This window comes from Solea senegalensis, linkage group LG20 (genome assembly GCF_019176455.1).
Source record: "Solea senegalensis isolate Sse05_10M linkage group LG20, IFAPA_SoseM_1, whole genome shotgun sequence".
NCBI classification, from domain to species: Eukaryota; Metazoa; Chordata; class Actinopteri; order Pleuronectiformes; family Soleidae; genus Solea; species Solea senegalensis.
In genome coordinates, this window is record NC_058039.1 from 19,658,792 (window position 1) to 19,670,808 (window position 12,017).

At 45.2% G+C, this 12,017-nt stretch overlaps 1 protein-coding gene across 1 annotated transcript in view; it reads right to left on the bottom strand.

The window, feature by feature from the left end:
- The window catches only part of fam135b (family with sequence similarity 135 member B), a 40,984-nt gene that overhangs the window by 15,702 nt on the left and 13,265 nt on the right, over positions 1 to 12,017 (bottom strand). Inside the window, exons 4-5 of the mRNA XM_044053013.1 lie at positions 2,792 to 2,931; positions 437 to 507 (exon numbers count right to left, since the gene is read on the bottom strand). Of these exons, the coding sequence (XP_043908948.1) occupies positions 437 to 507; positions 2,792 to 2,931 (211 nt within the window). The remainder of the gene's footprint in view (positions 1 to 436; positions 508 to 2,791; positions 2,932 to 12,017) is intronic.

Here is a 12,017-nt window from a genome sequence, read left to right on the forward strand (position 1 = left end):
ACAACACAACAACACTAGCTACACTTGGATAGAAGAGCAGAGCTTCGACAGAATGTGTATTAATCAGTATTTTCAGAGCTTTTACACCAACCTGAGAAAAGAGAAAAAGTATCACCATTATCACCATTATCACCATTATCACCATTATCACCATTATCACCGGGGTAAATAGGTCGAGCAAAGTCAGCTACGCAGGCAGATAATCTGCTCCTCCTCCTCCTCTTCCTCACATGTACATTAGATTAAAATGGAGTCAGAGAGAAGACGACTCTTCAGCTCCACTCTCATCACTTAACCTGGAATTTACAGTAGAAATGGTATTTCTGATTCTGAGGTGCCACCACAGGAAGCTCGCGTACCACTTGGTCATACACGCACCACAGTTTGAGAACCAGAACGTTTGTATATTCAGCCCCAAACTGCTCCGAGAACTTACTGCTGCTCATTGTCAGTGAAATGAAGGTCCAGCCTCAGCTGGAAGTCCACCTCACTCAGCGCCTCCTCCACCTGTGAGACGAGACAGACAAAAGAATCAAGAAGAGACAAAGAGACAACCAGTGTGTCTTCTTTGTGCTTTTGGTCAAATCTAAATGATGGGTGTGTGTGTGAGAGTCTCGGTGGATCCCGGCAGCAGACATTTTTCTGCTTGTTTTTAATAAAGCTTTTTAAATGGGTTTGTTATGGTTTGTTGCTGCTGGTTTCTTGGGAGTCTCCTTCATCTCATTCATGTTGCGTTCAGGTTTTCCCCGAGGCCTGGTCGTTACAGTCTGTCCTGCGCGAAACGACCAAACCGCTCGACACCACGTACGGCGGGACGATCAACATCTGGATCAGCTTTTCAGAGTTTTAGCGCTAACGTTGCGAGATGGGAGCACGTGTACTGTATATGTAAATATCTATAAAGTGGTCTGGCAGAGGTAGAAGCTTTAAGAACTTTATCCCTTTCACATCTAACCCTCAAAAATATAATTCGAACCCTAAAAGGACCAGAAAATGTCCTGTAACTGAGTGCTTTTGCTTTGTGACAGATGTTTACAATTTACTGCACGTTTAAAATACTGTTTTAACGATTTAAAATGAAGAAAACAAAAAGGGTTATTTGGAAAAACACTGCAGTTGTAGCTGAACGACAGAGTTTGAGTGTTACATTTGAAACTGGAACAGTATGGAATAGATTTACAATAAAAACAGCCGTGTGTGATTTCACCGTAACGACCACATCATGTCGAGTGACACACAGCGATCAAACCTTCAAAGACTTTGTTTCACGTGTGCCGATGTTGTTTTTGGTTTTCTGCTTTTCTCTTCATGCAGACTCCATCGTTCTCGTGTTCAGAGCGAAAGAGCCACAGACAGCTTTCATTTAAACATGAACTAAAAGTGGAGGGAGTGTGGATGTGTGGATGTGCAGGGATGAGGGTTTAGCTTCATCTTAACTTCCCCACATCCCAACCTCAGGTCTGTCTCATCCATGTCAGCACTGATTCATTTTAGGTCCGTCAAAAAGAGGAAAAGGCAGAGTGGATTCTTGGGCTTGTGCCCACAGTGAAACCTTGAACGACACGACATCAATAACTGTCCAACACGTTTTCACAGCTGATCGTTTGAGCTGAACAAGGGGCCGTGTGGTGCATGTGCATTACAGTTAATCAGAGACAGAGATCCTGTTCCCAGTGTATTAGTCTAAAATCGGCATGCTGAGATCAGAGATGGAAAACTCAGAAACTTAATTAAATTTTGTCCATCTTTCAGTTTTGGCAGTGGACAAAAGCAGAGGTTCTGAGAGGTTCTGAGAGGTTCTGAGAGGTTCTGCAGTGCGGGGTGAAAGAGTTTTGTTGTTGGCCAGTAAGCGATGTGAGAAAGAGGAGAAAAAAGTGATGCAGCTGAGAAGATCAGGGTTAAAAATAAAGGTGTAAGAAATGTGCCAAACTGCCAATTTCTTAAAGACAAGCTCCACTTCACTTCACTCCAACATTCACTCTCACAACAAACTGAGAGAGAAAGTACTGGTATATTTAGTCAGTAGGGGGTGAAAAATAACTGAGCCCCAAAACATATGTATCCTGAGGATTAAATAGAATAGAAGTCCGTCTGATTGCAGGTCACGTCTCTGAATTTCCATTTACAAAACACTTCCAATGTTTAAGCTTTGATACAAATCTGTTAATTTAGTGGAGATCGGCCTGCAGCTCCAGCTGTCAATCACAATAAATACTGTTCTTCATCGTCTTTAAATAGGACCATAACATCCTTTATATTGTGGTAAGAGACCATGTGATATAAACTTAACTATAAACTTGCGTATAAAATCTGCATTCATTGTGCAAACACTGGAGTCGCCCCCTGGTGGCCAGGCTTTCTTTGATTATGATGAATATTTGGTCAACATTTGCCGCATCAAACAAAAAGAAAAGCATTAATTACCTTTGGTGTGAAAAGCTACTAAACATTCAGCATTTCATTATTCAGCATCATGGCATTATTTATCCTCCACATATTTGGCTCTGGGTTAAAATGCAGTTTTGTTCACATGCAGTGAGCGGGGATGTGTGTGTGTGTGTGTGTGTGTGTGTGTGTGTGTGTGTGTGAGGAACAGAGAGTGATGAAATGCATCAACTAATGACTATTTAATAGCTTATAAAGACATAAGCTGGGGCCATGAAACAAAAGCGCTGATTTGACTGAAATGATGACTTTACAAGCAGACAAATGACATTCTGTGCTCTGTGTGTGTGGCCTGTGTTGTGTGTGTGTGTGTGTGTGTGTGGGAATTGTCACCAGCATGACTCACCCTTTCACCGTCCAGTAGCAGGTGGACTTTGAAGACCATGCAGTCATTCACCGCAATCTCCTCGTTTCTGTACAGGATCTGAAATATCCGGCTGAACACGGCGCCGTCGTAAACCCCTGCAGAGCTGAAGCTGCATTCTCCTGATGGGGAAACACAATAACGGTCAGCGCAGAGCAACATGTAGCATCACACACGGACTGAACTGCAACAGGAGCTGTCTCAGAGTAAATCTAAATAAAAGAGACTTACATGGTTACACTGCCACGTTGCAGGGATCTACACATGCGTCATGTGAAAAGCCACTTTTCACAATAATCATCACAATGAAAATCCAAAATCTTAGTCAGACACCACTTTTCTACAAAGAGACAGAATACGACTGCTCTCACCACATAGTGTGTTCTTCACAAGCGCCGTGCACACAGAAAAAACATCACAATAAATGTCCTAACATGTCACAGGCTGTCACAGGCTGTCACTCAAAAACACAGCAGGCGACCTGCAGCGTCATGTGACGTGATGTCACCTCATATTTTTCCTCACACATTTTTAGACTACTGTTACCAATAGTTTTCTTTATTCCACCATGACAGTCACATGTTAGATGTGAAGTTACATGCATGTGAACTCATAGAATTTATTCAAAGTAATGACACCATTCTTATTTGTCTTTGTTGTTTTATGGCAGTTGGCAGCAATGTCCTCCTTCCAGATCGAATCATCCATTACCTGTGATCTTCACAACGTTCTTAGTGTTTTGTGACACTTGGCACGACTACCTCTCCCCACAGTGGTCGGTCGGTCGGTCGTGTTTTGTGGATACTGTTGCGTTACTGTCTTCTCTCACAGTAGTTCTCTCAGTTCTTCCCATGAAGACGTCGTCCTCCATTATACGAGACCTAAACCCTGTGCCCTTTCCAAGCAAGCGTTGCAGATAGACACGCGGTGACGTCTTGATGATGTCATGATGAAACCACGACTTTGATCTGGAGGTTTTTAAATACGAGAGGCAGATTTTACAGTAGAGCTCGTGGCCGACATGTCTGCAACGTGAGTTTGTCAGTCACAGCCGGATGTTCACGACGGAGGAGTTACAGATGAAGACCACGGCCGACGGGTCACCACAGACCGACGGTGGCTCGTACTATACCACATGGACAGTTGGCATTGCTCTTGCTGTTCCAAGAGAGGAGGCGGACCCCCCGGTTCCCGATAAGGCACCAACTCCTCTGGTGAAAGGTCAAAGGCGACAGAGGTGCTATCATATTGAATACAAGTTGTTACCAGGTGACACAGAGACGACCAATGTGGATCTGCTACTGTGTGGGCCGGTGGCAAAAGTGTACAAAGATAATGACTTCAGGATCCTGCAAACACTGAATGAAGGAGACCAGACCTGGGTTACTTGGACCCACAGTTTCAGAGTCCGGGTCAACAGAGACTTCTTGATCAGTCTACATCCTTATAAGATTCAGCTGAAGTTTTGGAACAGGGAGAACAAAGTGTGCTTCAAGGCCTTTTGCGAGAAACCCAAATTCCCACAGTCTGAGAATGCAATAAACACGTGCGACGACATTAAGACCTTGATTAACACGCTAAGAGCCTCTTGCGAGAATAAGTTTAACATGTCTAAAAAACACAAAAGTGATACAGTTTTTAAGTCCGATTTAGATGCGAGCTCAGAAATAGACAAGAACTTGGGTCCACCAGTGACGGCAAGTTTTCAAAAACCCAAAACTGGTACTTGTGACCATGAGGAAATAAAAAATTATGGTGCCCCATCATTTGAAATGAATCCCATGTGTTTTCTGGCAGGTGAGACTTCAGTGACTGAGCGCTTCCCGGTTTGCTCTGCAAACATTTTTGAGGTAATGTGCAACATCACTCTGGACAGAGCTTTACTATCGGACCAACTGAAAGCTGAACTTAATCCACTGGTCATCACGATTGTGTCAGCAACCTCGATGCCTGTGTCCCCGGTCCCTCTCCATGTCCTGCAGGAAAAATGCAGGCCTGTCTATTGCCAGTACAAGTTCCACAACCTGAGTATGTACACAACCAGAAAACACAAGCATGGGACCAAAATCTACTTCAGAGACGTAAATGTCGTCTTGACCGGCTTGATGAGTCCTCACGAGTTCCAAGGTTTCCTTGCCGGTTCACCACTGCAGATAGAGGTTCATGACCGTGACAGGAAGTTGGAGGAAACACCAAAAATCCACAGGGATGCAGTTTGTAATTCTTACGGCGTCGCTAGTCTAAACCTGTCTGATATACTACTCGGTAAGAAAAGTCTGAAGGCAAACTTGCCAATCAAATGTCGCCCGGCGTCTTCAAAGTTTGACAAGAAGACAAGTGCAGGGAGGACGACAAACAAAGCTGCCAGTAATCCCATGCCACAGGGCCACTACTTGGCTGCCAATTCACAACTCAAAGTCAAGGTGGAGATAGCTTGCCCACTGAAGGACGATGGCAGTGAGTCATATGGTGGTTTATTTGGACGCATCACCTTCCTGTTTCATCACAGCAACGCTTCTACAATGACCACACTGAGATCGGAGATCCTCAGAATCAACGCATCGGCCTTTCACCTGGACTCACAGTCACTGGAAGATATAGAGAGGTCGCTATCAAATGCCAAATACCTGGCGCGTTTAAAGCGGGATAGAGGCAAGGATCTGGATTACATTTCCGGTTTCCATGTGCTGGACAAAAGGAGACACATCTTTGTTCTTGAGGGGCTGAAAAATAAAGGCGTGAGGAGACTCCGGGACGCTGTTTCCATCAAGCTCAGTGGGAGTGAGGAGGAGCAGGTGATTGTCCTCTACAATTCAAATTTGAGTTTCTTTCAGCGCATCTATGACTCATTAGATATGAGTCTGAGTCCCATCTATTTATTTCTCTCACTACAGACCATCATGAGAAAACCCCTGGTCTACAATAGAGCCAAGGTGCCTGAGCCCTGCTTTCAAGCACTGTCGATGTTAAACCAGTTGTGTCAAGTGAGGCAACTCAAACACGTGGTGCAGTACAACCTCTTCCCATCAGCTGACATGATTTTCAGCATAAGCAAAACGTGTGGCCTCTCTGCTGTGGACTGGATGCAGAAAGCCAGAGCAAGCGCTAAAATAGACTTGCCTCCTCGGCCTGTGAGGATGAAAAGAAAAATGCCACTCGACAACTACAACAAACAATACATCAGATGGAAACACAAGTGCCAGCAAATGCCATTCCAGCACTACAGGGACTTCAACCAGGAACACATTCAACTGGTGAAAGACATGAGTGTCCAGTTTCACAAACCAAAGCCTGCTCTATTAATGATCGATCATGATCGAACCAAGTCGGCACATAACTACAGCATGCAGACCTTCAACTCAAACGTGCTAGCCATGGAGCTGCTCCAGAAAGAGATGGCTAAGACCCCGGGGCGGAGGTTCACCTACAGTCAGCAGTACCACAGCGCTACAGTGGAGCTTAGAGATGTGACTCCAAAAGACGAGGGCAGCCCTGCAGCTCCCTCCATGGTTTGGTTGACAAACTTTAGCAGTGTCGAGGACAGACTGCATCCCAAACGGCCAGACGAGGCTCGCGTGGAAGAGCTGAGGAGGCCATGGAGAGAGAACGTCCTTCATGTCAACATGATGAAGCCCACGCTGTCAAGGGACAGACTGCTTTGGTGCTGGCGCCACCAGGACTTTCAGCTCTACGGCAAACCTGGCCCTTACTTCAGCACACCTCCTCTCAGTATTCACCTGCCTGAAGAGTCTCTGCAGCAGGTGAATTCAGCCAAAACTGAGTGAGTGAGGTAACCAGTCCTGAAGCTGAAGCCTCTAAATATCAACTGTCAGTGGTGAAGCCCGGTGACGTCAAAGCAGAAACACACCACACACCTCCTTAAACATTAGATTCAGAGTCAGCAGCTTTCCTTCTGTGAGGGTAGGTGTCCACAAGGACACACACACATCAGCTGGAAAGCAGTCAGACCTCTGCCAAGGACCTTTCATCCAAATCTGTCCTTAACCTTTGAACTCATGGGTACTCAAATAAAAACAGGCAATGATAGGTGGTTTGATGCAATGATTAGTTGACTGTGATGCAACCGTTGTGTGTTATGCCAGACTGTGAAGGAAACAAGATGAAAAAAATATTTTAGATTTTATGAATTTTATGGTTAAAAAAAAACAAAAAAAACAAAGCAGAATTCCTAATGGAATCTGTGTTTTATGGAATTTGCATCTGTAATTTAGCACGAGTGCCTTCTTCTGTAGAATAGTGTCATCAACTATGCAATCGTATATTTCAAAGGAATTGTTAGTGATGATGTCATGACATCACTAAATCCCTTTGTGCCTTTGAGGAAACACCACAAGTAAGAAAAACAGAAGAGAGTTGGTCTGTGCTGTAGTGGAGAACATCGATCTGTGACTGAGAAAAACAGGCTCAACACTGCGGACGTAACACTTTTTCCTGCACAGGGCAGCGTCGAATGTGAAAGCAGAGGATTGAAGACGAGACAAAAGGACCCCGTAGTTGTGTTTATGGACAAATGGGGAAGCACAAAGAGTCCCGGCAAGAGATGGCTGGTAAGGAGAAGCGAGTTAAACAGCCAACCCACTTCACAGTGGGGGTGCAGACGGACTACAGGGAAAGTGAAACACAGACGGACCCATATACCCCCGAGTATGTGACAGAGCGTGGGATTACCCAACCAGAGCTCCTGCAAGTGGCAACTTTGACTTGGGGTCAGGGTCTGCCTGCAGGCCTGGCAGAAGTGCAAATGATTGAGCGTGCACGGGCCAAGCGAGCTTGGGAGGCTTCCCTTCCTTCAACAGATGACCCAGCTCAGCTCGCCTTGAGGAAGCACATGATGGAGGAAAAGGAGGCCAAAGAATGGGATTTCATCAGAGAAGAAATCCAGAACATGCAGAATAGGCGTCTTGCTCGGCTGAAGGACTTGGTGATACAGCAGAACAAGGCCCACCACGAGGTCATAAAGGATAAACTCAAACAAAAATACGCCAAGCTTCAAAAAGACAAGGAGGTCAGGCTGCAGAGGATCCAAGACGACTTCGTCAGGTCCCTGAGTTTACTGGAAGCCAAGAGAAGAAATATGGACGGAAAGATAGACCAACGTACGCAAGACGCTGCAGACTCTCAGGCGTATGCGTGTCAGACCCACATAGGCGCGTTCATTATGAGTGTCTATGACAATGAGTTACAAAGCCACTACAAAGAAGCATATGAAGGACTGTTAAAGCTTAGAGCAGGAATGGCCACCAAGGCATATATGAGGAGACCCAAGCCCCAAATCAGCAACTCCATCGCAACCAAGCCTCTTGCAAAAAGAGTGGTCGAACTGATTAACAAATATAAGGCCCAGTGGAAGGAGCACGATGACATGAGAGAGGCCTCATGCTCACCTGCCCCTTGTCTGGTCGCCGAGGAGCCACCAGAGGGGGAGGGGGAGATTGATCTGTCATGAACCATCACGGGACAATCCAAGGTGAGACGCCGGCAGCAAAGTGGATGAATGTAATCATAGTTAATAGGATGAAGAAGCCGAGAGCTGATCAGCCCAAAGACCCCGAACAACTCTCGACGAGCAAACATCACAAATTAAGAATTGTCATTGTCACAGTCCTCCCAGAAAACTTTCAATAAAAATTAAATTTTTTTTTTTTCTTTGGTGTGTTGTGTTATCTCACTTTTTCAGAATTGTCTGTGCCATGCCATTTCAGACAAACAGAACATTTCAATGAAGAATATGTCGAGGTTTTTAAAGAAAAAGAGAAGCCTGAGCAATATGATGAGTGACTGCTTTGATATTTGATCTCAGTCACAGCAGGCAACAATGATATTACAAAGATAAACTGAGAATCGTTCTTCTATCAATGCTCGTGATGGGAAGGAAAGGATGTCCATACTTCTCTAATCATCTAATACCACAATGTGGCAGCAGCAGGCATTTAGTTAGTGGACTGCATGTGTGTTGCAGAAGAGATTACATTTACTGGGATCCTTGAATCCATCTCTTAGCTCTGCTCCGGGTCATCATCATCATCATCATCCTCCGCTTATCCGGGGCCGGGTCGCGGGGGCAGCAGTTTCAGTAAGGGACCCCAAACTTCCTTTTCCCGAGCCGCATTGACCAGCTCCGACTGAGGGATCCCGAGGCGTTCCCAGGCCAGAGTGGAGATGTAATCTCTCCACCTTGTCCTAGGTCTACCCCGAGGTCTCCTCCCAGCTGGACGTGCCTGATATACCTCCCTCGGGAGGCGCCCAGGGGGCATCCTCACCAGATGCCCGAACCACCTCAACTGGCTCCTTTCAACGCGAAGGAGCAGCGGTTCTACTCCGAGCTCCCCCCGGATGGCCGAGCGTCTCACCCTATCTCTAAGGGAAAAGCCAGCCACCCTCCTGAGGAATGCCATTTCGGCCGCTTGTACCCGCGATCTCGTTCTTTCGGTCATGACCCAACCTTCAGGACCATAGGTGAGGATAGGAACGAAGACTGACCGGTAGATCGAGAGCTTTGCCTTCCGGCTCAGCTCCCTTTTCGTCAACACACCTTTTTGTTGTACTGTTAACACTTGGGAATGTTACCAGTACAACAGTCAGTGATTCCCAATTATTGTTTTACTGTTCTTTGCCCTTGGACAATCCTGTAGCGGCTCTACAATGTCACGCTGTTAGACGGACGGCCTTTTTCCCAGAGGAAACTGAGGTTTGTGTCGTGTTCTGCAAGCTACCTGTGTTGATGTGCAGACCAACCGCTGAGGACCTAACCGCTGAGGAACCCTGTGTTATTGTCACAAGCGTGCCAATGGTTTCTGACTTTTTCCTCCCTCGTCTCATAAAGACTCTGGTGATGCACAGAGGAAATGGCCCCAAAAGAGCAAACGTATCCATGACCAGTAACAACCGTCCCAGTGTAGCCTGTGATTTGTATCTGCACCACAGCGATTAGGTACGGTCAGAAAAACACACAGGGCTTATCAAGGAAGCCAGGGAAAAAGCAGTAGCTACAGAAAACTGAATAAACCAGGGATGCCAAACTGGCGGCTCGAGGGCCACATGTGGCCCGCCAATGGATTAAATGCGTCCCGCCCACTCAATATCACGTTACAGCTCTTTGAACACAGAATAATGACAGAATATCATACATAAATAAATGTAATACTAACAGTAACACATTTGTTACATTATTAATTGTATTACATTCAACATTAAATTACATTTGAGTTTGACACCCTGGAGTAAACGATTGTTATTGCCCTGCAAAACAGAGAGTAGTCAAATGTGTGTCTTTTTTTCTAACTCCCTTTCCTGCCTGTTATTTTCTTTATACATAATTTGCTTCATTAGAGATAAGAAAGTGGAAATAAAGCTTTACAGAGCCTGTAATCGTGAAAAATAATGAAACAATCAAATTGACTTGTCACTTATGACAGATTAGAACAGGCGAAAAAGCATAGTAGGCTGCACACTGCAGTTTTCTCTTCATCTTCTCTTTTCTGTGTATGATATGTTCTCTTTGCCACTCGTGCCTTTTCTTTTTTTCTTCACCAGGTAGGACAGTCAGTGACGACTGCGGCTGATTTAGCACCCAGCTGCGAGCGATGAGAAGTCTTTGAGATCTCCTGCTGAGGTTGCTGCTCTTTTCTGACAGACACATGGGGCTGCTGTCAGAGGCTCGGTGGATGTGTCAGAGACGGTATAATCCCACCGAGGATGAACTGTGTGTCGATGGAGTAGCAGCTCAGCGTTAGTGCTATACCTCCTCCTCACAGACTGCTTTGGATTCTGCATGTTTATTTGTGTTGACCTGTGTTTCTAAAGCAGATGAGACAATGGCACATATAGAATATCGACTCTTTTCCTCCATACCTGGCAGCTATTGCCAAAGAAACACTCACCTCTTTTAACTAAAGAGTGCTGACACTGAACTGAATGAACACATTATTTTACACCTTGCATTTACATTACATATAGAACGGAGCAGAAACACATCAAAGCCATCCCTTTCTGACATTGCTTGGTAAAATGCAGTTTTTACAGGTGTCGGGGTGAAGGTGAGTTATCACATCCTGCACATAAAAAACCTGCAGAAATTCCATTAAGCTTCAGTCCACAGAGTGCTGGAAATAATCTGCTTTTAGCCTCTGGTGCTCCACATCTGCTGCATGTGTGCGTGAGTGAAACACACACACACATTATGACACATGCTGTATGACAGTATGAGTACATTAGTTGCACTAACCACACACCAATTCAATCCCCTTCCACCCGTTACCTCCCTAACTTGAACACCATCATGCAATTGTGCATGAAATATTACGTCGTCATTAAATGCTTCAGTGGAGGAATGTGTGCGATCGTGATTCACACATGGAAATTCATTAGTGCGAAGGGTTCAGACAAGTCAAGCACCCACTCTCACAGTGAAGTAGGGATTATAGTAAAGGATTATTTCCCCATGTCTATATATGATGAATGCATTTGCGGTGATTTACAGCGACTGCAGCGAGCGCCGGCTGGTTCAGTGAAGAACGGGATTCAGCCTGTGTGGTGAATCCAGGCTTAACACAGAGCTACGGTGTTCCTCGTTACATTCTAATCTAATTACTCACATATTCTTATAACCAGACCTGGTTTACAATGAAAACAGCCAGAATTTACGATGAGACACGAACCATAGGTGCCTTTCAAGGTTCCCTCCCTAGATACAAAGGCATCTCAAGTCATACTAACGGTATGTATCAGACCTGGCACAGCCTGCGATGATGCCTCACTTTTGTCTCAGTTCTCCTCGGATCTGAGTCGTCTTTCATAAAATCTTTCAACTTAACTCGTCACTGACTCCAGAGGTTCCATCAATCTGTAACAACTATAGTGGTGTAAAGCTAGGGGCTGTACACTGGATGCCTTCAGCCTCTTCTGCTTCCACAAACCTCTGTCACTATATTATGGAGCATCAACGACCTCTGAGCTTATTAGAAATCAAATCCATCTGTACTTAGACTAAACATAAACATGTAGTATCTGTAGAATGGTGAATCTACATGTCGGACATACAAGCGGTCGTGTGATCCATTAGTATAGCAGTATTGACTGCAGCTACTTCAACACAAACCTCTTATTGATTTCAATCTTCTAATCACACTCCTGGAAAGGAAAGCTAATCGGTTGCAGTGATACCTCTCCTTCGCTTTGTGTGCTACCA